This window comes from Gobio gobio (assembly GCF_949357685.1).
Source record: "Gobio gobio genome assembly, chromosome: 22".
Classification (NCBI taxonomy): domain Eukaryota; kingdom Metazoa; phylum Chordata; class Actinopteri; order Cypriniformes; family Gobionidae; genus Gobio; species Gobio gobio.
This window is the reverse complement of record NC_137118.1, coordinates 17,028,415-17,051,677: the sequence shown is the minus strand read 5'-3', so window position 1 is coordinate 17,051,677 and position 23,263 is coordinate 17,028,415. Positions and strand designations below refer to the sequence as shown.

At 38.7% G+C, this 23,263-nt stretch overlaps 1 protein-coding gene across 1 annotated transcript; it reads left to right on the top strand.

Annotated features, from left to right (window-relative positions):
* Positions 1 to 483: 483 nt before the first annotated feature.
* Positions 484 to 22,757, top strand: atp8b5b (ATPase phospholipid transporting 8B5b). The gene is made up of 28 exons (XM_079804110.1): positions 484 to 686; positions 2,943 to 3,020; positions 3,125 to 3,180; positions 5,121 to 5,234; positions 5,361 to 5,459; positions 5,563 to 5,624; positions 5,727 to 5,799; positions 7,809 to 7,879; positions 7,975 to 8,057; positions 8,299 to 8,457; positions 11,049 to 11,137; positions 11,231 to 11,424; positions 11,643 to 11,851; positions 11,929 to 11,972; positions 12,097 to 12,262; positions 13,420 to 13,608; positions 13,704 to 13,819; positions 13,913 to 14,077; positions 14,218 to 14,329; positions 14,473 to 14,578; positions 14,845 to 14,986; positions 15,116 to 15,299; positions 15,501 to 15,724; positions 16,167 to 16,250; positions 16,359 to 16,604; positions 17,274 to 17,412; positions 17,494 to 17,624; positions 21,927 to 22,757. Exons 2-28 carry the CDS (start codon positions 2,966 to 2,968, stop codon positions 22,182 to 22,184), a joined length of 3,570 nt encoding a protein of 1,189 aa, XP_079660236.1. The 5' UTR covers positions 484 to 686; positions 2,943 to 2,965; the 3' UTR covers positions 22,185 to 22,757.
* The last annotated feature ends 506 nt before the right edge of the window (positions 22,758 to 23,263 follow it).

Sequence of the window (23,263 nt, the reverse complement as noted above, 5' to 3'; positions counted from 1 at the left end):
TGTGTGCTGTGTTCTTGCATGTCTTCGGCTGACATGATATAGTACGCCGTAAACATGAGCATGACCTGTTTTGTAGAGTTTTGATAGCCTGTACCAATTGGAAAGAGATCCACGTAATATGTCAGTCAATTTGATTAAATGGAATAATCCTGAGCTGTTAAACTCTTGAGTAATAAAATGAGCTTCTTGTAGGTACAGCTGTCCAAATTTGAGCTAAACTACGTAAATGAGATTGGAAGATTTTTCTTTGTTTAAAAATTCAGTCAGTTTCTAGCGACTGGCCCACGTCACTCCCTCATCCAACTGTTTTACCAGCTTTCCTCTTCCAGCCCTGGCAGCAGAGTCCAAAGATCATCCACTGTTTGCTCTCCGTCTGTCCCTGGCCACGCTACACTGTAAAATCCCTCCATTTCCTTTAAGCCTACCCAGTCGTCCAATCATTAACCTTTTCCATGGGACACAACTTCAGCTGGTGGCTCCGCCCAGCCCTGGAAACCTCTTCCTGACGTCAGGTTACACACTTACATTTCACCTGAACTCTTAAGTAGGGGACTCGTTTGCAGTTGCATTATGGGAACTGTAGTGAGGTTCTGTGTGTCCTTTTCCACGCATGTTTATGGGGGGGTGGTTTACTCGGAAACGCTGATGTTTCTCTAGGGGTCCTGGATGGCAGACGTGTGACTCAGGTATGACACCTTCAACTGGGGCAGCTTCATTATTTAATAGATGTTTAGTGAGTTTTTGAGGGGGTATGTTGATCTTGTAAGGTTTTATTTTTTTTAAGGAGGAAGGTTTTTCACTCTCAAAGTACAGTGAGTTACTTATTTACAATAGCTAAAGGCACTTACAGTGCAGTGTGCTTAGTTAAAAAAAAAATACTGAACATTGTAATGAGTATGAGACCAACGGCATATACCTGTGTCAGTATATACATTAAGAATGTAGATTTGTCAAAAGCGAAGAGATAAGGTGGCAAGTTTTTTGTGCATTTAAGGGTGTGTGATTTTCCTTGTTGACTCTTGAATATAAATGGTGAAGGCTCGAGTGTTTTCCTGGTGTCTAGGGAAAACCGGTCTCTAGACCAACGTCATTTACCGCCAACATTAGTTATGGTCATTTAACTTTTCCTTGGCAATGTGGCACTCGTATCAAACTGATAGAATATTACAATTCTATATGTAAATGTTGAACAGAAAAATAAATTGCTATGGAAAAAAACCCTGTTAATTAGTTGACCATAAATAACCGTACCATGAAATCATATTTAAAAAGACAATACATTTCATGGAAAGTCTAATCGTTTGTGTAGAAATGGCCATTCCCAGAAGTCTCTGCATGACCCATCATATTTGTTTTATTTACATCGTTTTTGGTGTTATTTGTATTGGAGTGTTTTGTACTACTTATGTACTACTACATGCTTGTTTTTTAGTGCATTTGCATTGCATTATGTCATATAACACAGTAATTCACATGTAACAAAGTGTTCCTCAGAGTAGTAATTTTTACATGGTTGCTAAAAAGGCCTTAGTTATGCATTAATGTATCCTTCCAATGTATCACTATAGTGGTTATTGATTTTAGCTTAAGTCTGTTTTTTTTTTTTTTTACATATCATAAATGATACCGTCTCAGTCCCTTCCATAATGCTGGAAACATCAACACTTTTTTATTTTAATGTTCTAGCAACCACTTTATAATATGTTTAACAACATATAATAATAATTATGTAATAATAGGGAACTTTATTTTGCAGTGTCATTATTTTCGAATGTTTCATTTGATAACATGCATTAGGAAAATTATTTTTGAGAGCTTATGTTTGAAAGGACTGATGCTGCTATGTTAAACCTATTTTGCTTGGAAATAAAGATTTAAATTTAAACGGTCGTCCATTTTTATACTTCACAGCGATTCTTTACATGGGCGTTGGCGATGTGTTGACTTTTGAGCCATCCATATCATATTAGATTAGATAAAGAGATGAAGGGATGTGAGTTTGGTTCAGGGTTGTGAGTGGCCGTATTCAACACTTTTCATTCGTTTCAGTTTGGCCAGTTTCATTGTAGATGGGGAAAGAACTCAGTAAAATACAGTATTGCCTTTTTTAGATGTTTTCATTTTCAGTCTTATTTTTGGACATGTAGACAAAAATATGAACGTCTAAAGGGATCTAGTAGTAATTACAAGAATTATTTATTATGTAGTATCCAAAGTTATATGAACATGCTTACATCTATAAAAATGGCTGTCAGTGAATTTGGTGATCATCTGTGAGATCAGGAAGCACAGCTACAGTACGTGTGTGGATGCCGATATGTGTAATGCTCCTCTCATCAATAACCTGCGCTGATAAGATGAGAGCTGTAAAATACACTGAACTTTCTGCCAGTTTATCATTAACCACAGCTAGACACTAACAGAAAGATATTATAATGCATTACAATGAGAATTTTGTTTGGAAGATTGGTAAACTGGCCATAATTTGACTGTAAGACTAATAAACCTGAATTTTTTTAACAGAAAATCCCTATTGAATAAACATGTAAATATGGTCACATGGTATTTATTTATTTTGAGAGGGGGGGGGCAGATTGATACATTTGTTACCATATTTATTAATATTTGTTAATGTATATGTTGAAAATAGAAGTTAAGAAGTATTTTTATTTGTTAGCTCATGTCATGCTAACAAATGGAACCTTATTGTAAGGTGTTGTTACCAAACAAATCCATCAGAACCAAAGATCATCCTGACATTGACACAGTAGATCATAGTACAATAAACACACCTCTATACAACTGACGTATGTGAGATTATACAGCTCTTTATTCTATACTAGAAGATTCTGAAGCAATTGATGTTTGAAGTTTTGTTTTCATCATGTTTAATGTTTTTAGAAATGTATATGTGTGTTCATGGTTTGGTTTTTCTTTATCAGCGTGATGATTTGATCATAGAAACATGGGCTCCCTGCTGTCTGCGTGTGGAATTAACGTGAAGAAAAAGAAAGTAGAAGGTATAACATAACTACACTGCACACACAGTTTGAAGCTTGAAATAAAACAACTTTCTAGTTTCTTTTCCTGTTTTAATGTTATTTATGTTTTTTATTTACCTCAGAGGAGAGGCATTTGCGAGCTAATGACAGGGAATTCAACCTGTCGTTTATGTACGCGGTGAGTAGGAATATATTTACTTTTTTAAAGTGCCCCTATTATTCTATTTTAAAGGTGTATTTTTTACGATTTTTTTGTAGGTTTTCTACTACAGGTTTACTTGGATCTAGGGTCAAAAACACTTTAATTTACTCATAATATACATTGAAACATCAATTTTTTTCTCACAGTGTCTGAAAGGGTTCTATAAAGGATTCGGTCTCTCTAAACCCCTCTTTTCTAAGAGCTCTGATTGGTCAGATGACCCAATCTGTTGTGATTGGTCTACTCTGCTCCGATTGGTCAGATGGCCCAGTCTGTTGTGATTAGTTTACTCTGCTCTGATTGGTCAGATGACCCAATCTGTTGTGATTGGTCTACTCTACTCCGATTGGTCAGATGGCCCAGTCTGTTGTGATTGGTTTACTCTGCTCTGATTGGTCAGATGATCCAGTCTGTTGTGATTGGTCTACTCTGCTCTGATTGGTCAGATGGCCCAGTCTGTTGTGATTGGTCTTCTCTGCTCTGATTGGTCAGATGGTCCAGTCTGTTGTGATTGGTCTACTCTGCTCTGATTGGTCAGAAGGCTCAGTCTGTTGTGATTTGGTATACTCTGCTCTGATTGGTCAGATGATCCAGTCTGTTGTGATTGGTATATTCTGCTCTGATTCGTCAGAAGGCCCAGTCTGTTGTTATTGGTCTACTCTGCTCTGGTTGGTCAGATGGCCCAGTCTGTTGTGATTAGTCTACTCTGCTCTGATTGGTCAGATGGCCCAGTCTGTTGTGATTGGTCTACTCTGCTCTGATTGGTCAGAAGGCTCAGTCTGTTGTGATTTGGTATACTCTGCTCTGATTGGTCAGATGATCCAGTCTGTTGTGATTGGTATATTCTGCTCTGATTCGTCAGAAGGCCCAGTCTGTTGTGATTGGTCTACTCTGCTCTGATTGGTCAGAAGGTCCAGTCTGTTGTGATTGGTATACTCTGCTCTGATTGGTCTAATGGTCCAGTCTGTTTTGATTGGTCTGCGCTGCTCTGATTGGTCAGAAGGTCCAGTCTGTTGTGATTGGTATACTCTGCTCTGATTGGTCTAATGGTCCAGTCTGTTGTGATTGGTCTACTCTGCTCTGATTGGTCAGATGGTCCAGTCTTTTGTGATTGGTCTTCTCTGCTCTGATTGGTCAGATAGTCCAGTCTGTTGTGATTGGTCTATTCTGCTCTGATTGGTCAGATGGTCCAGTCAGTTGTGATTGGTCTTCTCTGCTCTGATTGGTCAGATAGTCCAGTCTGTTGTGATTGGTCTATTCTGCTCTGATTGGTCAGATGGTCCAGTCAGTTGTGATTGGACTACTTTGCTCTGGTTGGTCAGATGGCCCAATCTGTTGTGATTGGTCTACTCTGCTCTGATTGGTCAGATGGTTCAGTCAGTTGGTCTCCCGCTTACCATGCATGTCGAAACCGAAATGCCCATTTCCTCAGCACTTGATACATACAAACAATAACAATGGAACAATAACAATGTTTTGGAAGAGCATCAAAGTGGATTTGCTTTTGCAGAGCAGAAAACAGCACCTTCTGCACATGTGACACAACACGAAACCAAAATCTTTCAGGCCTCAGCTACAACTACAGAGTTTGAGGGTCAAAGTAGACATTGTTCACGGGCAGCCAGTGAAGACCACAGGCTTCTAGTATGCAAATTTGTTACAAATCTACGTAGGTTTGAGGAGGAAGTAAGACTGGAATTACTGACGACTTGTTTGAGGCAGTTCAGAGTCGATTCTTTCTTTAAGGAAACAATAACTCCATGTATCCTGCTTTGATCTGTGAAACCTTACAGACCTTTTACATTCACAAACAGCTATACTACACTCTACATCTCCGAAAAAGCATAATAGGAGCACCTTTTTTTAAATACATTTTTGAAACATATCATGAGCATTTCTTATTTGTATCCTTACAGGACAACGCAATCAAGACCTCCAAGTACAATGTCTTCACTTTCCTCCCTCTCAATCTGTTTGAGCAGTTTCAGAGACTGGCCAATGCCTACTTTGTCTTTCTTCTCATCTTACAGGTAACCAGTCAGTAAGATGAATAAATTATCTTAAAATTTTGCTCTGAAAATACAAAAAAAATTCAAAAAAATGTTTTATAAAATGAGAGGAATTCTAACTGACTTGACCATGTTTGTGTTGTACAGTTGATTCCTCAAATCTCGTCTCTGTCCTGGTTCACTACTGTAGTTCCACTTCTGCTAGTGCTGTCTATAACTCTAGCCAAAGATCTCTCTGATGACATTGTGAGTCTACTTCCTGTCCATGTCCAGTACAGACATTTATGTGACTGTCCGCTCATATGGTCTCTCTGTTGCCTTGTGTTTCCATGTTCTCCCTACAATACAGACCAGGCACAAGAACGACAATCATGTGAACAACAGAAAAGTGGAAGTGCTTATTGATGGAGAGTAAGTGTTCAACCTCGGTGCATATGACTTTTATAGTATTTTTTTTCTTCCAAAAATGAATTTGGTGATAAATTAAATGTTAAATGTCATGTTCTCAAACAGGCTGAAAAGTGAAAAATGGATGAATGTTCAAGTGGGTGACATTATCAAGCTGGAAAACAATGAGTTTGTCACAGTAAGTTTATAGTATTGATATTAAATGCTATTTTTAAAAAATAAATTTATGGCAAACAAGTATATAAATGTAGTATATAAATAATACTAAAATAACACTGCATCAGAACTCTTCTCCAAAGAACTTAATATTTATAAAATTAATATAATATAATATAATATCTATTGTCATGGTGTGGTTATGTCAGGAACAAACTGAAGAATCAGAAGATCCAATCCAAACTTTAATTATAATACTCAGGAACAGGCAGACGGGCAAGGAAACACACACTAACACAACAGAACGGTACATAGCGGTGACTGGACAAAGAGTGCAGGGAAGGGTGCAGGTTAAATAACAGACAGAACCGAGATGATTAACAACACACAGCTGAAACAACTGAACTCATAATGACATTGACCATGGAAACAAAGGAGTGAATCAAACACAAGCAATAAACAAACTGAACATGTGACAGCTATTATTTTACCACAATTTAATTCATAGTTTTCAGTCATGTGACTGCATAGACCTGGAGGGCCAAACATCCATATAACTACAGCACAGGCCTGTCAGATTAATCTGATCTCATGCCTTTCATGCCATCTTTAAAGAAGACAAACTAAAATATCTGAACAAAATGCACGTTTTAGGCACTTGCGATCCATATACAACACCTGCACTCTCAGAAAAAAAGGTACAGTGGAGGTACAATTTTGTTCCTCCAAACAAAACGTATAACTGTACCTTTAAAGGTACACAATTGGTCCTTAGGGTACAATTAAACCATTGTTTTGCTCCACTTAGAGCAGGGGCAGGCAAGTTTGGTCCTAGTGAGCCGCTGTCCTGCAGTTTGGCTCCAACCCTGAAAGACGTCTATAGAAGCTCTTATTGAGAATTACCAGAGGTTTAGTTGTTGATGTTTTATTGAAAATGTTTGGTCACCATTATGGTGATTAGTGTTTTCTTTAGTTGGGCACTTTGACTCTTGGCTTTTTATGCGAGTTTGTGGTTTTGGTTACAGTGTTAACAAAACACATAATCTGTTCAAATTAAAAGAAGCCATAAACAAAAATGTCATGAAGAAAAGTGCTTGACTAAACTCATCACTGACTAAAACTATTAATAAATAATATTCACCAACAATACTTGCGTACCACCGATCAGACATTCTGAATTTTGATTTTTAAATACATTCTGGGGGCAGAATGTATTAGACGCAGATATTAGACAGAACAGAGAAACGCACGCAGATATCAAGAATCAGCATATGAATCTCAACAATGGTGACATACTTAATGCTGCAATGCATGCTGGGAGCCATGAGTTTCATACTGTGGTGGCTTAGTAGGGTTGGAGCTAAACTCTGCAGGACATCAGCTCTCTAGGACCGAACTTGTCTACCCCTGACTTAGAAGTACAAAAATTTACCCTTAAGGGTACCACCCGAGTGACGGACACTTGTAACTTAAAAGGTAAAATGTTGTACTCTTATTTTTGAGAGTGTGCTGCACTATTTCACTTACCAAAAGCAGGGAGATATTCTAAAACACGTAATGTGAAAAACCTTACTAAAACAGTGAAAGTAAAAGATCAAATTCAGTACACACTGATGATGCATACTATTTATAGGCGAGCAGATGAGCTCAGATTTTGAACACAACGCACTAAATGGTTCAGTGTTTCTATGGAAAAAATTATTAATTAGAAACTGAGCATTGTATTTATATTCTAGGTTCATCTGCTTGCCTATAAGTAGTATCCATTATCAGTCAAGTGTATGAATTTGGTCTTTTAATATCACTTTCTTACAACATTAGTACATGGTACAAACTTGGTAAAAATAACTGGCGGCCAATGGAGGAAAGCCTTGTTTTGCCCTTGAGTGTTCCTATAAGGCTGTGATGTCATGTGAAAACTATACATTGCCAAAATTTGTATATTGCAAAAAACATGATTTATTATTTTATAAGTCATTACATCTTTGTAAGCAACTTTAAAAAAATGAACCCGTTTTTCCTGTGCTCTAGGCTGATCTGTTGTTGCTCTCTAGTAGTGAACCTCTCAACCTCATCTACATTGAGACGGCTGAGCTGGACGGGTTAGTAACTGAGCATGTGCATGTAAACATGGACTTCATCTGTAATAATTGTGTCCCGGAGCCATCATCGGTCTCTCTTTCCCTGTCTCTCACAGAGAGACTAACCTGAAGGTGAAGCAAGCTCTGACAATCACAGGAGACCTGGGCAATGACATCCAGAGACTAGCAGCATTTAATGGTGAGTGACACTAATACAGATGCTCATAATGTAACCGGAATGATATCATGTTGCTAAGTAGTTTCTAAGGTGTTCTGAGTGGTTGCTAGGACATTAAAATTGAAAAACATGTCTCCTGTCTAGAGTCACAATGTTTATAAATTCAGGGCTCTAAGTTTGTATTCAGGATAACTTAATATATTTAGACAAAATGTGTCACTTGTTTGCTGTCCGCATATTAAATAAATGCTGTATGTCTCAGGTGAGATGCGCTGCGAGCCTCCAAACAACCGTCTGGATAAGTTCACAGGAACTCTGACGGTGGGAGGAGAGACATTTGCTGTGGATAATGACAGGATTCTGCTCAGAGGATGTACTCTCAGAAACACAGAGTGGTGCTTCGGCTTGGTGGTGTTTGGAGGTGCGGAATCATACTGAAAATGGGTGTTTTGTGGTTATATTTAAAGGGACAGATTTATTAAACACGGCAAATGGCTTTTTTGGGGTGTTAAATATTGTACAAAATACCCAGTATATTGACTACCGCAAATCTTAAAGGGGTCATGAATTGAGATATCAACTTTTCCTTGAGCTTTTGATATATAAAAGGTCAACGTAATATAAGAAATTCCTGTAAGTTTCGGAGCTGAAAACTTCCTTGTTTGTCAAATAAAAGTTTTTATTGACAGCTGGCTCATCAAACGAGGGATCTACGAATTTGCCTCCCTATGACGTCAGAGAGTGGCAAAACACTGCCTCAAAAGCCAACGCCTAATTCTATAGCACACTGATTCGCACGTGACATGTAATAGGTAAATAACAAAGGCTTATGTAGCGCTAAACCGAATCGATCTACCAAGCAATAAACATGCCGTTGAAGCAGTGTTCATTTTGTTGACGAATAATTTTCGTCATAATTTTCGTCAACAACCTTTTTTCACTGACGAAAACGAGACGATAACTAAATAAAAACTAGTTCTGGATGACTAAAACTATGACCAAAATCAACTGTCATTTTCGTCAACAAATAAAAACGAGACGAAAATGTTAGGGAGGGACGATTAGGGAAGAGATCCAGTCAGAACTGATGTCGTGTGTAACAGATACGTACATTTGATTTGAACGTGTTGATCTAACCGCTGGAAAACACGGCGCTGTTGAGCTTCTACAGGCTCATCCCCCATCCAGCGCTCCAGAGGATCACAGGCTCACAATCAATGAATAGCGCACATTTATGCCAGGCAATTGTTTATGAACTAATTCTGATGAATAATGACAATGTTTACTTTACGATGTTTATATAGTAATATGTATTAGACGGTTGTGACAATGCATTTTTTATCTCCCTCATCCGAACTTGAATAAGCATCCACCAACTGCAATAGTAAGGCGCATTTCAAAATAAGAGTCCCGGTGTATTTCAAGCTTGTTTATAATTAAAAGTCACACATTATATATTTGTTTTTGGTTACACAATAAACTGTATTCAATTTCATTCCTATTTAATTCATAGTCAGGAGGAAAGACCAGTATTTGACATATATTCAATAAAGTATCAGGGTTATAATAGTACTTATAATAGTAACTAAAACCATAAAAAAAAACTTCATTACTTGAAATTAAATAAATATTAACTTAAATTAAAAAAATAAATAAACAAACTTATTTGAAGCTTTAGCTTAATCTGATATGGCCTACTAACTAAAACAGAAATACAAAGTTACAAAAACTATATATATGTTTTTAAAAAACACACTAAAAAAGTTAATTGAGCTCTCTTTCATGTATTTTTAATGTCAAGAACAAAATGATGTCAAAATGTCAGTTCAAGGGACAGTCGGTTATGTAATGCTTAAATGCTTAATGTATTACAATTTAACTAAACTCATTAGATTTTAGGAGACTAAATCTACTGTAGATTTAGTCGACTAAAACTAGACTAAAACTAAAAACAATTCAGGTGACTAAAATATGACTAAAACTAAATGGCATTTTAGTCAAAAGACTATGACAAAATTTGCTGTCAAAATTAACACTGCGTTGAAGTTAAAATATTGTGCAGTGCCTGGTTGTGGAAGAACACAGTCGCTGCATAAGCTTCCTTCGGATTCCAATGTTAGGAATGCGGTTGAACTTAATTGAAGTTCCAGCTCACGTGGGTAAGACATTGTGCGTTTGTTCGCTTCATTTCACCGCGGATTCTTTTGTAAACAAGATAGAATGAAATTAAAAAACTATGCTGTGCCTTCTGTATTGGATCCGACAGTAATGGTGAAAATAAAATTGTTTTTTATATGTGATAGTATTGCAGTTACAGATCGTTTGATATCTACTGATTGTGTGTACATGTCTAACTAAACATAATTAACAATAACTTACCACGCTGTCACAGGCTGGAGTATCCTTTGTATTTGAGGAGTTGTTGGTTCATTGTCCTGCGATTCGGGATCAGACTGGGTCGAACATGTATGGGCGAATCATTCCGGTTGCCATTTATCTACATTGGAAGTTTTCAAAACAACTCCCCACGTGTACTGACGGGGGAGTCGAATAATATGAAACTATAATATGCAAAACTGTTATCCAATCATAGCAGTGGGTGTTTACATCCAGGTGTTCAATGCGGTACGCCCATAAAAACAAGCGTTTCAAGAGCTAGGCACAAAATCAGGGTAGAAAATAGCCTATTACTTATTCATTATGATGTTTTTGAATGTGACAACCATGCAAACGTCATAATGGGAAAAAAAAGACCCCTTGAAAAATCAAGCATTGCATGATTTATTTAAATATTCTCCTCCCATGAATTTTGCATCTGAAAAGGAAACTCTTGTATATGCAATAAGGTCAGCCACATGTCTGCGCCTTTTCATTGCTAATGTTTTAGTAAATCCTGACTGTAGTTTTTAAACACCAAAAAACGGGTTTGCACTGGAGCAAGCTGTTAGTAAATCTGGCCCAAAGTTTCTCAGATTATAATATAGTTTAACAGCTCTGTCCAAATCTGGTTAGGTCCTGACACAAAGCTCATGCAGAACTCTGGCAAATCCATCTTCAAGAGAACCAGCATTGATCATCTTATGAATGTCCTGGTGATATTTGTAAGTCGATTCATGTAAATATCTTTACAAAATATTTTTGACCTATGTTTGTGAGTGATGTTTCATTTAAAATCTTGTTAATTTGTTTGTTAGATTTTTGGTTTTCTGGCCTTCATGTGCACCATCTTGTCCATTGGAAATGGCATTTGGGAATACCAGGAAGGGAATTCCTTCATTGCCTTCCTCCCCAGGGACAATGGGACGAATGCAGCTCTCTCAGCATTTCTCACCTTCTGGTCCTATGTCATCATCCTCAACACTGTAGTGCCCATCTCTCTCTATGTCAGGTCAGAATTTATATTAATTTATATTTAATCCAAATGATTTGGTTATTTGCAAACATATTGCATATCTTCATTACATGGAGTTACATCACGATGTAAATCTTTTAGTTACACAGTAATAGTCCAGAGTCTTGTAAGTATTTAATATTAGTACATAGTAGTTAAGGCCACGTAATATAAAGTGTGACTAAAATGCTATTGATCTTTTTCCCTGTCAATAGTGTTGAGATCCTTCGTCTAGGGAACAGCTATTTCATTGATTGGGACCGTAAAATGTACCACGTCAAGAGTGACACACCAGCCCAGGCCAGGACGACCACTCTCAATGAGGAGCTGGGTCAGATCAAATATATCTTCTCTGATAAGACGGGAACATTGACCCAGAACATCATGACCTTCAACAGGTGCTCCATCAATGGAAAATCATATGGTAAGAACGTGTCACATTGCATGTAACAATTTCAACTACAAGGTATACAGTAGTTTACCTGTTTTTACATTCCTCAGGTGAGGTTGTGGACTTTGCCGGGCAGAGGGTTGAAGTCACTGAGGTTAGAGGTTACAAAGTTGAAAACATTTTCATAAACATTTGCTTGAGTAAATAGTGACTTCCCTAAGAATGAAAAAATATCTATTTTTCTTACTCCTTTTTTCCTTTTTCCTCCTCATTTATAGAAGACAGAGAAGGTTGATTTCTCCTGGAACTCTCTTGCCGACCCAAAGTTCTCTTTCCATGACCATAAGCTGGTGGAAGCGGTGAAGTTGGGCTCTCCAGAGGTCCAGGCCTTCTTCCGTTTGCTGGCGCTCTGCCACACTGTCATGCCTGAGGAAAAAACAGAAGGTGAGTGCCATCTAGTGCACGCTCTACAACACTATTAGCTATTCACAAGGGATTCTCAACATATTTAAAGACAGATAAATTCAACTAAATCTGGAACAGTGTTTTCAATATACAGGGGTTGGACAATGAAACTGAAACCTGGTTTTAGACCACAATAATTAATTAGTATGGTATAGAGTCTACTTTTGCGGCCAATACAGCATCAATTCATCTTGGGAATGAGATATTCAAGTCCTTCACAGTGGCTAGAGGGATTTTGAGCCATTCCTCTTCCAGAACAGTGACCAGGTCACTGTGATGCTGGTGGAGGAAAATGTTTCCTGACTTGCTCCTCCAAAACGCCCCAAAGTGGCTCAGGATATTTAGATCTTGTAGATGTTTTACTACACCTTCATGTTCATCAAACCACTCTGTCAGAAATCTTGCTGTGTATTGGTGCATTATCATGCTGATAAACGGCACCCCGTTCAGGGTACAATGTTTGAACTATTAGGTGCACATAGTCTTGCATAATGGTTTGGTAGTCCTTGGCAGTGATGGCAAGTAGGGAATGCCATGATATTGTAGCCCAAACCATCATCCACCCCTGTGCTTCACTCTGGGGGTTAAGACTCTTTGGGACTTCTCCACACCGTAACTCCCACGGATGTGGGACAGTGAAGATTTAATTTAATTTAATTTAATTCTGCAGTGAGTTGGGCAGCTGTGGTTTTATGTTTTTTGGATACCTGGACATCCCTTTCAGACAGCTTCCTTTTACGCCGTCCGTTACTCCTGGTCGATGTGGTTCTTTCTACGTGGTGGTATGTTGACATTACCCTGGATATCATAGCTCTCGATAGACCACAAAGACTTGCTGTCCTAGTCACAGATGAGCCAGTGAAACGTGCACCAACAATTTGTTCTCTTTTGAACTCCTGATATGTTGTGTGAAGTGCAATATTTTATGTACAGCTGTGCTATTGCCGTGCATATATAGGTGTGAAACCTCCAAATATAATCATTATCATAACCTTTATAGTACATTTCTTATTAAAAAAAAACTATTATTGAATTTCATATATCATCCATCCTATTGAATTCAAATCAAATTGGGACCAGATTTTAGATGATTTATTTTGACTAATATATAAAGACTGGCATCTCTTTCTCCACAGGAGAGCTATTTTACCAAGCTCAGTCTCCAGATGAGGGGGCTCTGGTCACGGCAGCAAGGAATTTTGGCTTTGTATTTCGTTCTCGTACCCCAGAGACCATCTCTGTGGTGGAGATGGGAGTGCCCATCACCTACGAGCTACTGGCAGTGCTGGACTTCAACAACGTCCGCAAGAGGATGTCTGTTATTGGTGAGACCATGATTTGAATTGAGCAGTACATTCAAACATTCTGAATTACAACAATCTCCAGTACAATATCGTCAAGTACGTATGGGTTTCTTCAGTTCGTAATCCAGAGGGCAAGTTGACACTGTACTGTAAGGGAGCCGACACAATTATCTACGAGAGGCTGCATCCATCAGCCTCCAAACTCACCGAGGTCACCACAGAACACCTTAACGTGAGCTAAATTTGTGTTTCCATGAGATTGTGCTGAGTGATTCCATGAGATTGTGCTGTGTGAGTAACTCATGTTTGACTATCACAATCCCAGGAATATGCTGGAGAAGGTCTGAGGACACTGGCTTTGGCCTATAAGGATTTAGATGAAGACAAGTTTGAGGAATGGAGAAAGCGACATCATGAGGCCAGCACGGCACTGGATGACCGCGAGGGAAAACTGGATGCTATTTATGAAGAGCTCGAGAAGGATATGCTGGTAAAATCCCCATCACATGGAATGCTAAAGCTAGGGTGTTTACTACTGTAGATGTTCCTCCTTCAATGTAAGCCAATGGGATTTCTCTTATTTCTGAGTATTTATTCTTATGTGAAGTATATGTTTATATGTGCGTTCAGCTCCTTGGTGCTTCTGCAGTTGAGGATAAACTTCAAGATGGAGTGCCTCAGACCATTGAGCAACTTGCCAAAGCTGACATCAAAATCTGGGTGTTGACAGGAGACAAACAGGGTGAATTCACTCATTTATTTACCACAAATGTAGCTTTTAACGATGAACCTTCTCAAAAGACCAGCTTATGCTATGCTGGATTGGTGCTGGTCTAGTTGATGTTTCCAGCCTCTCATCACGCAAACCATTATAATTTTCCACAGAGACGGCTGAGAACATTGGTTATGCTTGCAATATGCTCCGAGAGGAAATGAAAGAGATCTTCATAGTGGCGGCCAACACAGCAGAAGAAGTGCGAGAGGAGCTTGTGTGAGTTTCATCTCTCTATCTCTAAACCAGGGGTGTCCAATCTTGCTCCTGGAGGGCCACTGTCCTGCAGGGTCTAGCCCCAACCCCAATTAAACACACACCTGAACCAGCTAATCAAGCTCTTACAATGCATACTAGAAACTTCCAGGCAGGTGTGTTGAGGAAAGTTGGAGCTAAACCCTCCATGGCTGGGTTTGGACACCCCTGCTATAAACCATTTCAGATGGATCACATATGAAATTAAGTGATCCATACTCTATGTTCAGAAATGCCAGGAAAAAGATGTCACCAGAATCAGGGGATGAGCCACCCATGGAAAAGAGCACATTTCTGGGTAAAAAATCTCAGGTAGTGGAAGACGAGAAGGTCAATGGGGAGTACGGACTGGTAATTAATGGCCACAGTCTGGTAAGAGAAATCTAACCTTGGTTTATTAATCGTAAAGAGGATCCATTCCTCATAAGTTCAATAAAACGCAACAGTTGATTAGTAGAAATCTGTTTTAAATCTTTGTCTCTCCCAATGTTCTGTGCCCAGGCATTTGCTCTGCAGAAGGACATGGAATTGGAGCTTTTGAGGACCGCATGTATGTGCCAAGCGGTCATCTGTTGCAGGGTTACCCCTCTTCAGAAAGCTCAAGTGGTGGAACTTGTCAAAAAGCACAAGAAAGCTGTGACTCTAGCTATTGGAGATGGAGCCAATGACGTCAGCATGATCAAAAGTGAGTGTTTCTCACAAAGAGATATGGCATGAGTGTGAAAGGCGCAGAAAGTGATCTGAGAAGCATAATATTATATGCGCTCATAAGAAACAATGGGTCAGTGACAAAAATGGAAACTTTACAACATAAACAGTATATATAAACTAAAGACTGTCTGTTTGAAAACAAATCCAAACTTTCAACTCCTTATGACCTCTATAGCTGCCCATATTGGCGTTGGCATTAGTGGGCAGGAGGGCATGCAGGCGGTTCTCTCCAGTGACTTCTCCTTCGCCCAGTTCCGTTACCTCCAGCGCCTCCTGTTGGTACACGGCCGCTGGTCCTATCTGCGCATGTGTAAGTTCCTGCGCTACTTCTTCTACAAGAACTTCACTTTCACCTTCGTCCACTTCTGGTACGGCTTCTTCTGTGGCTTCTCTGCGCAGGTGAGATGGAAATCTTTGAAATCATATCACATGAATTTGGTTGTACTACAGTTAGTGATTTATGATGTTTGGTGACTTGAGATTATTGACATTGGTTGTTAACTGTGCCGAAATAATACACTGTTCGTTCTAAAATCTACAGATTTTCAGTTCAGCAATTCTGTGTACAATATTTGATATCTTTAAATGATATTATATATACTGTACAGTCCGAGTGAAATGAATTTAATGCATGAAATTACATTTATATTAAATGTACATTTAAAAAAATCTAATTATATAATAATTATGTATATTTATAAAATAATTCATTATAATATAAATTACATTTTTATTTTAAAATTTTGTATCAGCAAAACAATTGAGTGAAAGTGTGAATTGAAAAATGAACAGAATATTTTAGCATACATTCTAATTTTTTTGTGTTCTGCTCTCTCCGCAGACGGTGTATGATGAGTGGTATATTACGCTCTACAACCTGGTGTATACGGCTTTACCTGTTATTGGACTCAGTCTCTTTGATCAAGTATGTCATCATACAGTATATCATATCAATATACCCCACCCTTGGATTAGCATGCTACATTCAGCGTCATGAAAGTAAATTCATTCATGAACATGTGTGCGTGTGCAGGACGTAAATGACCGCTGGAGTTTCCAGCACCCCCAGCTGTACGCTCCGGGACAGCTGAACCAGTATTTCAGTAAGAAGGCCTTTGCGAGGATCCTGCTGCACAGCTGCTACAGCTCACTCATCCTCTTCTTCGTCCCTTGGGCAGCCATGTGCGACACCGTCAGAGATGACGGCAAAGATATCGCCGATTATCAGTCCTTTGCCCTGCTGGCGCAGACCTGTCTGCTCATTGCCGTCAGTGTGCAGGTAAATTCTCATTCAACACTATACAAAAAAAGCACAACAGTTATTAGCGCATATTTATGTCTTATACTCAAAAATTTGATCGTTTAAAAATTTAATCGTTACACATTTCCAAATTGTTTTATGGTCACTGTACCGTACCATTCAAAAGTTTGGGGTCCATATGATTTTTAAATGTTTTTGAAAAAGTGTTCTATATTACTCAAAAATACTATTAATTCAAAAATACAATAAAAAATTGTGAAATATGATAAAATAACTCTTTTCTATTTTAATATATTTTTTAAATAAAAAATATAAAGTAATTTATTTCTGTGATTCAAAGCGGAAGTTTCAGCATCATTCCTCCAGTCTTCAGTGTCACATGATCCTTCAGAAATCATTCTAATATGATGATTTGATGCTCAAGAAACATTTCTTATTATCACTGTTGAAAACAGTTGTGCTGCTTAATATTTTTTTGGAAACCGACCATGATAAAACTGAAGAGTAGAAGGTTGTGAAATAGAAATCTTTTGTAACATTATAAAAATCTTTACTGTTGATTAATTGAATGCATTCTTGTTGAATATAAGTATTAATTTCTAAAAATTAATTTAGAAAAAAAAAAACATATAAACCCCAAATTTTGAATGTACTCATGCTTACAAACACTGTTTATGTGTGTTTAAGCTGGGTTTGGACACATACTATTGGACAGCAGTGAATCAGTTCTTCCTGTGGGGCAGTCTCTCTGTGTATTTTGCTGTCACCTTCACCATGTACAGCAACGGCATGTACTTGATCTTCACTTCATCTTTTCCTTTCATTGGTGAGTGTCCCTTCATCCTAACCACATTTGCTCGTCCTGCTGTTTTTGTGCGTTTTAAACGGCTTCAAATGACTTTCTCAGGGACTGCAAGAAACTCCCTAAACCAGCCGAATGCGTGGCTGACCATCTTACTGACCACCATATTGTGCTCACTGCCTGTGGTGGCAAAACGGTTCCTCTTCATCCAACTCAAGCCCACTATCAACGACAAGGTGGGTGATTCTACCAGTTCCTTCAGTAATACAATTGATCAGTGTTGTTGTACTCAATACCATAGTGCGAGACCATATTTTCATGGGCTCTGAAACATTTGGACTCAAGACCTCCTCTAGTCTTGACTATAACATTATTGCAATGTTGTAGTCAAGACCAGAGGAGGTCTTGAGTCCAAATGTCCATATGAACCTCAGAGACATTCAATTTAATTGGTTTTTCCATAAGAATATTGTGCAATGGCCATTGACTGGCATCACACGCTCCTTTTACTAAATGTTTACCAGGGCTTGACATTAAAACCTGCCAAACAGCCAAATGCAGGTGGATTTCAGCAGTAATGCAGTCACTCCTACCACTTTGGCGGGTTGAATAGTATATATAATATACATTTTCAATTGTAGTCTTTTAAATTGACAATTACCATCGCACACCTGTTGGTAATAGATAGGTGTGTAGGAAAAGAGGATAAAAAAATATCCAAAAATCTCATTCTTTTACTTTTATTACAACTCATTCATCCTGATGTAGCGTACTGCTCTGAGACAGAAGGTAGAGGATCCAAACGCAGCTTTATTTAAAGAGTAATCCACACTCGTAGTCATCAAAAAGGCAAGAGGTCATTACATCTAATCAGTCCAATAAGGCAAACAAGACAAAAGAGACAGGCAAACGGGTAATCCACGGAACAGGCACTAAATCCAAACCCAAGAGACATGAAACCAGGGAGAATGCTCAGAAATGCAGTATAAACAGACAAACAAGACTTCGCAGTGAATGACAGAGTGAACATGGTTTATATAGGCTGGGGTAATGAGGTGATGAGACACAGGTGCAAACAATGAGTGATGATGAGTCCGGGCAAAGGATAATGGGTAATGTAGTCTTTGATGGAATGACAGTCCGGGTTGGAGTGCCCTCTGGTGGTGATCACAGGCACTCACACTGGTGAATTGTGACACCTGAATTGAGTGCTATTTTTTCAGCATCCTCCGTTGATTATGGGCTAGGAATTTAAAAGATCACTTAGTACATGCTCGTTTTCAGAGTGACATTCTGAGCCCGTCTCAGAGATTACTCAGTCCAATACAGAAGGGTAATTATCGATGTGATAATTGTGCTCAGTGCAATAATAAATTTTAAACATATTTTTTCTCTCATCCAAGAACTGGTAAAAAATATAGAATCAATTCTGTGATCACATGTCTCTATGTATGTTGTTTATTTGATCCGATGTCCTTGTGGTTTGGGTTATGTTGGGAAAACGTCACGTCAATTAAAACAAAGAATTAGTGAGCATAAGACTTCTATTAGAAGAAAAGATGTTAATTATCCAGTTGCGGCCCACTCTTGGGCATTGAATCACGGTGTGTCCTCCTTACGTTTTTTCATTTTCTCCGGATAAATATTGTTGGTTTTACAGGGCTTGAATTTCGGCATGGGATTGCGAGTAAAGCACATAATTTTACTCATTCCCGCAGATCTTGTGCTCACACCCAAAGTGCATTTACCAGACCTGCAAACTCCTCAGAGTAAAAAAAGTTGACAGTGTCGCAGGGGGGTTTAATATGCAAATGACACATTTCTGAGCATGACTTAAAGAGAATGACACATTTAATATTTTAAAAATTATTTTATTTACAACACAGAAACGCCTGGAACTCAAGGAAGTGTTGTGACACAAAAAATAAAAGACTGCCAGTAGGGGTGTAACGGTACACAAAACTGACGGTTCGGTACGTACCTCGGTTTTGAAATCACGGTTCGGTACGAGTTCGGTACAGCAGTTTTACAAAATTGCTTTTTATTTATTTTTCATATTTAACAGTGGTTTAGTGAAGAAGAAGAAATGTGTCTGTCCTTGAATGAATTAAATTATATCTAAAAGTTTATTGAAGATATTGCTGTAAATTAAATAGGGAGCCCTTACTTGCACATTAATATTAAAGGTTAACAACAGAGCCCAAATTATTAGCCTAAATTCAGTTGCTATTTATTTTTAGGTATAATAATCAACACTCAAATAACACATTGTATGCAAACATGTAAACTTCACATAAGGCAGTTTTTGCATTAACTTCTAAATCTAATTATAAAATAGTTTTTTTCTCCAATTCGTTGTTGAAATATAATAATTTATACACAGTGGCTGTCATTTTCATGACAGGTTTATTTAACATGCATGAAATAATCAAGACATCACTAACAGGTTAAGTAGAATATAATGAATATATAGGCTAATATAGTGCATATATTTAGTGAAAGAGTTGATTTCTCTAGTGAATAAAATTCTGTGCACACTGAATGACTGTGTAAAGACGAAGTAGAGGCAGGCGGATCCATCTGCAGAACTTTATTGAATCAGGTAATGAAACAAGGAATCACTGACATAAACCACAAAGGAAACGCGTAGCAACATGCAGCGTGGCAAAACAACACTTCACAAAGAACAAAGAACAAGGCAGTCCAGATAAAGGGTGGATAATGACAAACAGGTGGATGTGAGGATACTGAATAGACAACCAGACAGGGCTGGGAACAAATGATAGCAGAGGGGAATGATGGGAATTGCAGTTCTAGAACTCAGGTGACAAGGAGCGTGTGAGACCGGAGAGAGGTGAAGACACGCGCTCAGTGACAGGCGTGCGCTCCGTGACAGACTGCCTGAGGTAAATGTGATGCTAACGTTACATGACATTGTTTAGTTTATAAGCAGTTATATTGAGGTCTTTCCGCCGCTGAAACACTGATTTAGCGATTACACCACATATACATGACAGTAAGTTGTAATGTATCCTCAGCATACCTTCAGATGGTCATTCATGTTTATTTTTTAGTAAGAGATGATCGATCGCCTTCACAGATGATCGTGTTCACGTGCGTGCGCGTCGCTTGAACTGTGATCAGTGACCAGTCACGCCACATAGAGCGTCAAAACGGCATTTATCGTTTGAATTTCGTGATAAAATGGACTGAATACTTAATATGTTCGTGTAGGAACTCGGATTGAAGTGTGTTCCGCGCTTAAAACAAGCTGACTGTGAACTGTTAAAGATTGCACCCGGAAACCGTTCGGTAACGTTACACACAAAAACTCTTCGGTTCTACGCAATTCGCGTAAATAACCCAATTGACCAAGAAAACGGCGATTGTCGCCGAAAAGCGGCAAGTTTGCAGGTGTGATTTACATAAAGCCGCCTCTCAATACTAAATTGAGTTATTTTTCACTGTTTATTGTGGTCAAATACACACAAAATAATGTAAAAATGCCGGTCTTGGTGAACATTCGCGTAAACACAGCCAGTTACTGTATGTTTAAGTGAACGTAAACGGTTGAGAAAGAAAACGCACGTGTATCAGTGTAACAGAGGCCAGATAGTAGTTGCTGTGCGAGTAAACTTCACTCCTCTGATCTCAAGAGACGCTCTAGCGACTGACACTAGTGGTTGCAGCCTTTAGCCTCCTTGTTAAAGCCTTCGACTCTCATGTTGGCAGACCCAGGTCCGATTCCCGCTTGGAGCGGGCAGTTCGAACAGGAGGGGTTACATTGGTGCCGTGACCCGATGGGAGTGAGGTTTAGGGGTGAGTGTAACAGAGGCCAGCTAGTAGTTGCTGTGCGAGTAAACCTCACTCCTCTTTTCTCAAGAGACGCTCTAGCGACTAACACTAGTGGTTGCAGCCTTTAGCCTCCTTGTTAGAGTGTCCGACTCTCTTGCCGGCGGACCCGGGTTCGAGTCCCGCTTGGAGCGGGTAGTTCAAACAGGAGGGGTTACATCAGTATAATGAATCCGTACGTCAGTAACAAAGTAACAGCAGCTCAGTATACCTGCTGCCAAATTATAAGATAATATTAAAAATATCTGATATCCCATGGTATGCATGTCAAAATTGTGGCCAATGAAAATGTTGAGTGGCTAGAAACCATTAGGCACAGTGGCTGGTAAGCAAAAAATGTCAAGCACTGATATTTACTATTTAAAGTAGTTCTTTTCTAAGAGCACATTAAAACTCTCTCAGGCAATGCGCCAGTACTCAGCACAGGATGACAATGTGAGATCTTCCTCCCTTTATGAGTAGAACGCATGTGTAGAATGAGTCAGAGCTGTGGGATGCAGTGGCATGGCTGCTTCACGCTGAGGCGTAATGTCAAGGTTATTTCTGGAATCCACAATCAGTGGGGTCATAATCTCATGAGCAGGAATCATTCATTTTTCCTTCTTTCTGCTTATTCATTACTAATGATATTCTTTCCTGTCCACTCACTGTATATTTTCTTCTTATATCTTTCTTCCGCTCTACAGGTACGACACAAAGTCAGACAGGCCAAAGCTGTCCCTCCACCGCTGCCTCGCAAATTCCCCCGGAGACGAATCAGCACACGGCGATCTGGTTATGCTTTCTCTCACGCCCGTGGTTATGGAGACCTTGTCACCTCTGGACGCTTCCTGCGTATCCCAGTTAAGACCAGACCGACTCTTTTCCCCCAGAGTGAGACGCCAGTGGCTGACAGCACACCTCAGACATATCGAACCATATTCGAGGGGGCTCAGAGCCCCTAAAGGCTCTTATTCTATTGTCTATTCATTTGTGAGGACTTACCGCCAAGCTTCGGCATCGGTAATATTGCAAAAGAAAGGAGTATTTGGAGAAGTATTCTTAGCAGGGCTTAGTGTGAATATTTCACATAGGAATAAGTGAGATAAAGTGAAGCTTTGAATAAGAAGATGCTGTTTTCAGCTGTGATTAGTAGCTGAAAATCATGTCATAAAACTTGAAGTTTCTTAATGCTGTATTAACAACACTTGCACACACACACAAACACTTCAAATCACCCATATGGTTCCTATTAAGACCAGACTTATTAAGACTTATTAACCAAAACTTTCATCTTGATGTGTCATAGAACTTGATGTTAGTCTGTCCACACATAAAGCCAAGAGATTATTCAAGTGCTGTAATTGTGTATGACAATTTTGTAGATGTTTTGTATGTTTTTTCTAATCAATTAATATGTAATATTCTCCAAAATGCAATTGATTTGACATTCTACTTTATCATGTTTTGTACAAAGATGCAAATGTGCCTTGATTAGTGATATACAATAAACTTTCAGAAAATCCTTTTGTATTTTTATTGTATTTGTCTGATTGTTTTATTTACCAAGAATCAGATCAAATCTATTTTATTAGTATATTGTAGTATTAAATGCACAGTACTGAGCTCAATGAGTTTGTAGAACAAAACATTTTAAGCAATTAATTCAAATTCATTGTTCATTCTACTTAACTACTATGTAATAACATTTAATCATTTGATACAATGCACTTATCATACACCCGGTGCAGGGTTTTTTGCTAGTTTCAGCCCGACGCAGTTATCATTTTCATGTCCAGTGCCACATTGTCTAAATCTGTCATCATCGCGCCAACCAGGTGTGTTCAGGCACATTGTTGGCGCGTTGCTATTTTGAAGAACTGAAAATGACTGCACCATTGACCAACAAAAACCTGTTCTAAAGTCAATAGCACAGTATTTTTTAGTGTTATTAAAAAGGGTGCGTTAGTAATATGCACCAATAGGTGGGTGCACAATGCGCAGCAGTACACCAAACATTTTTAATATTAAAGGAACTGTATGT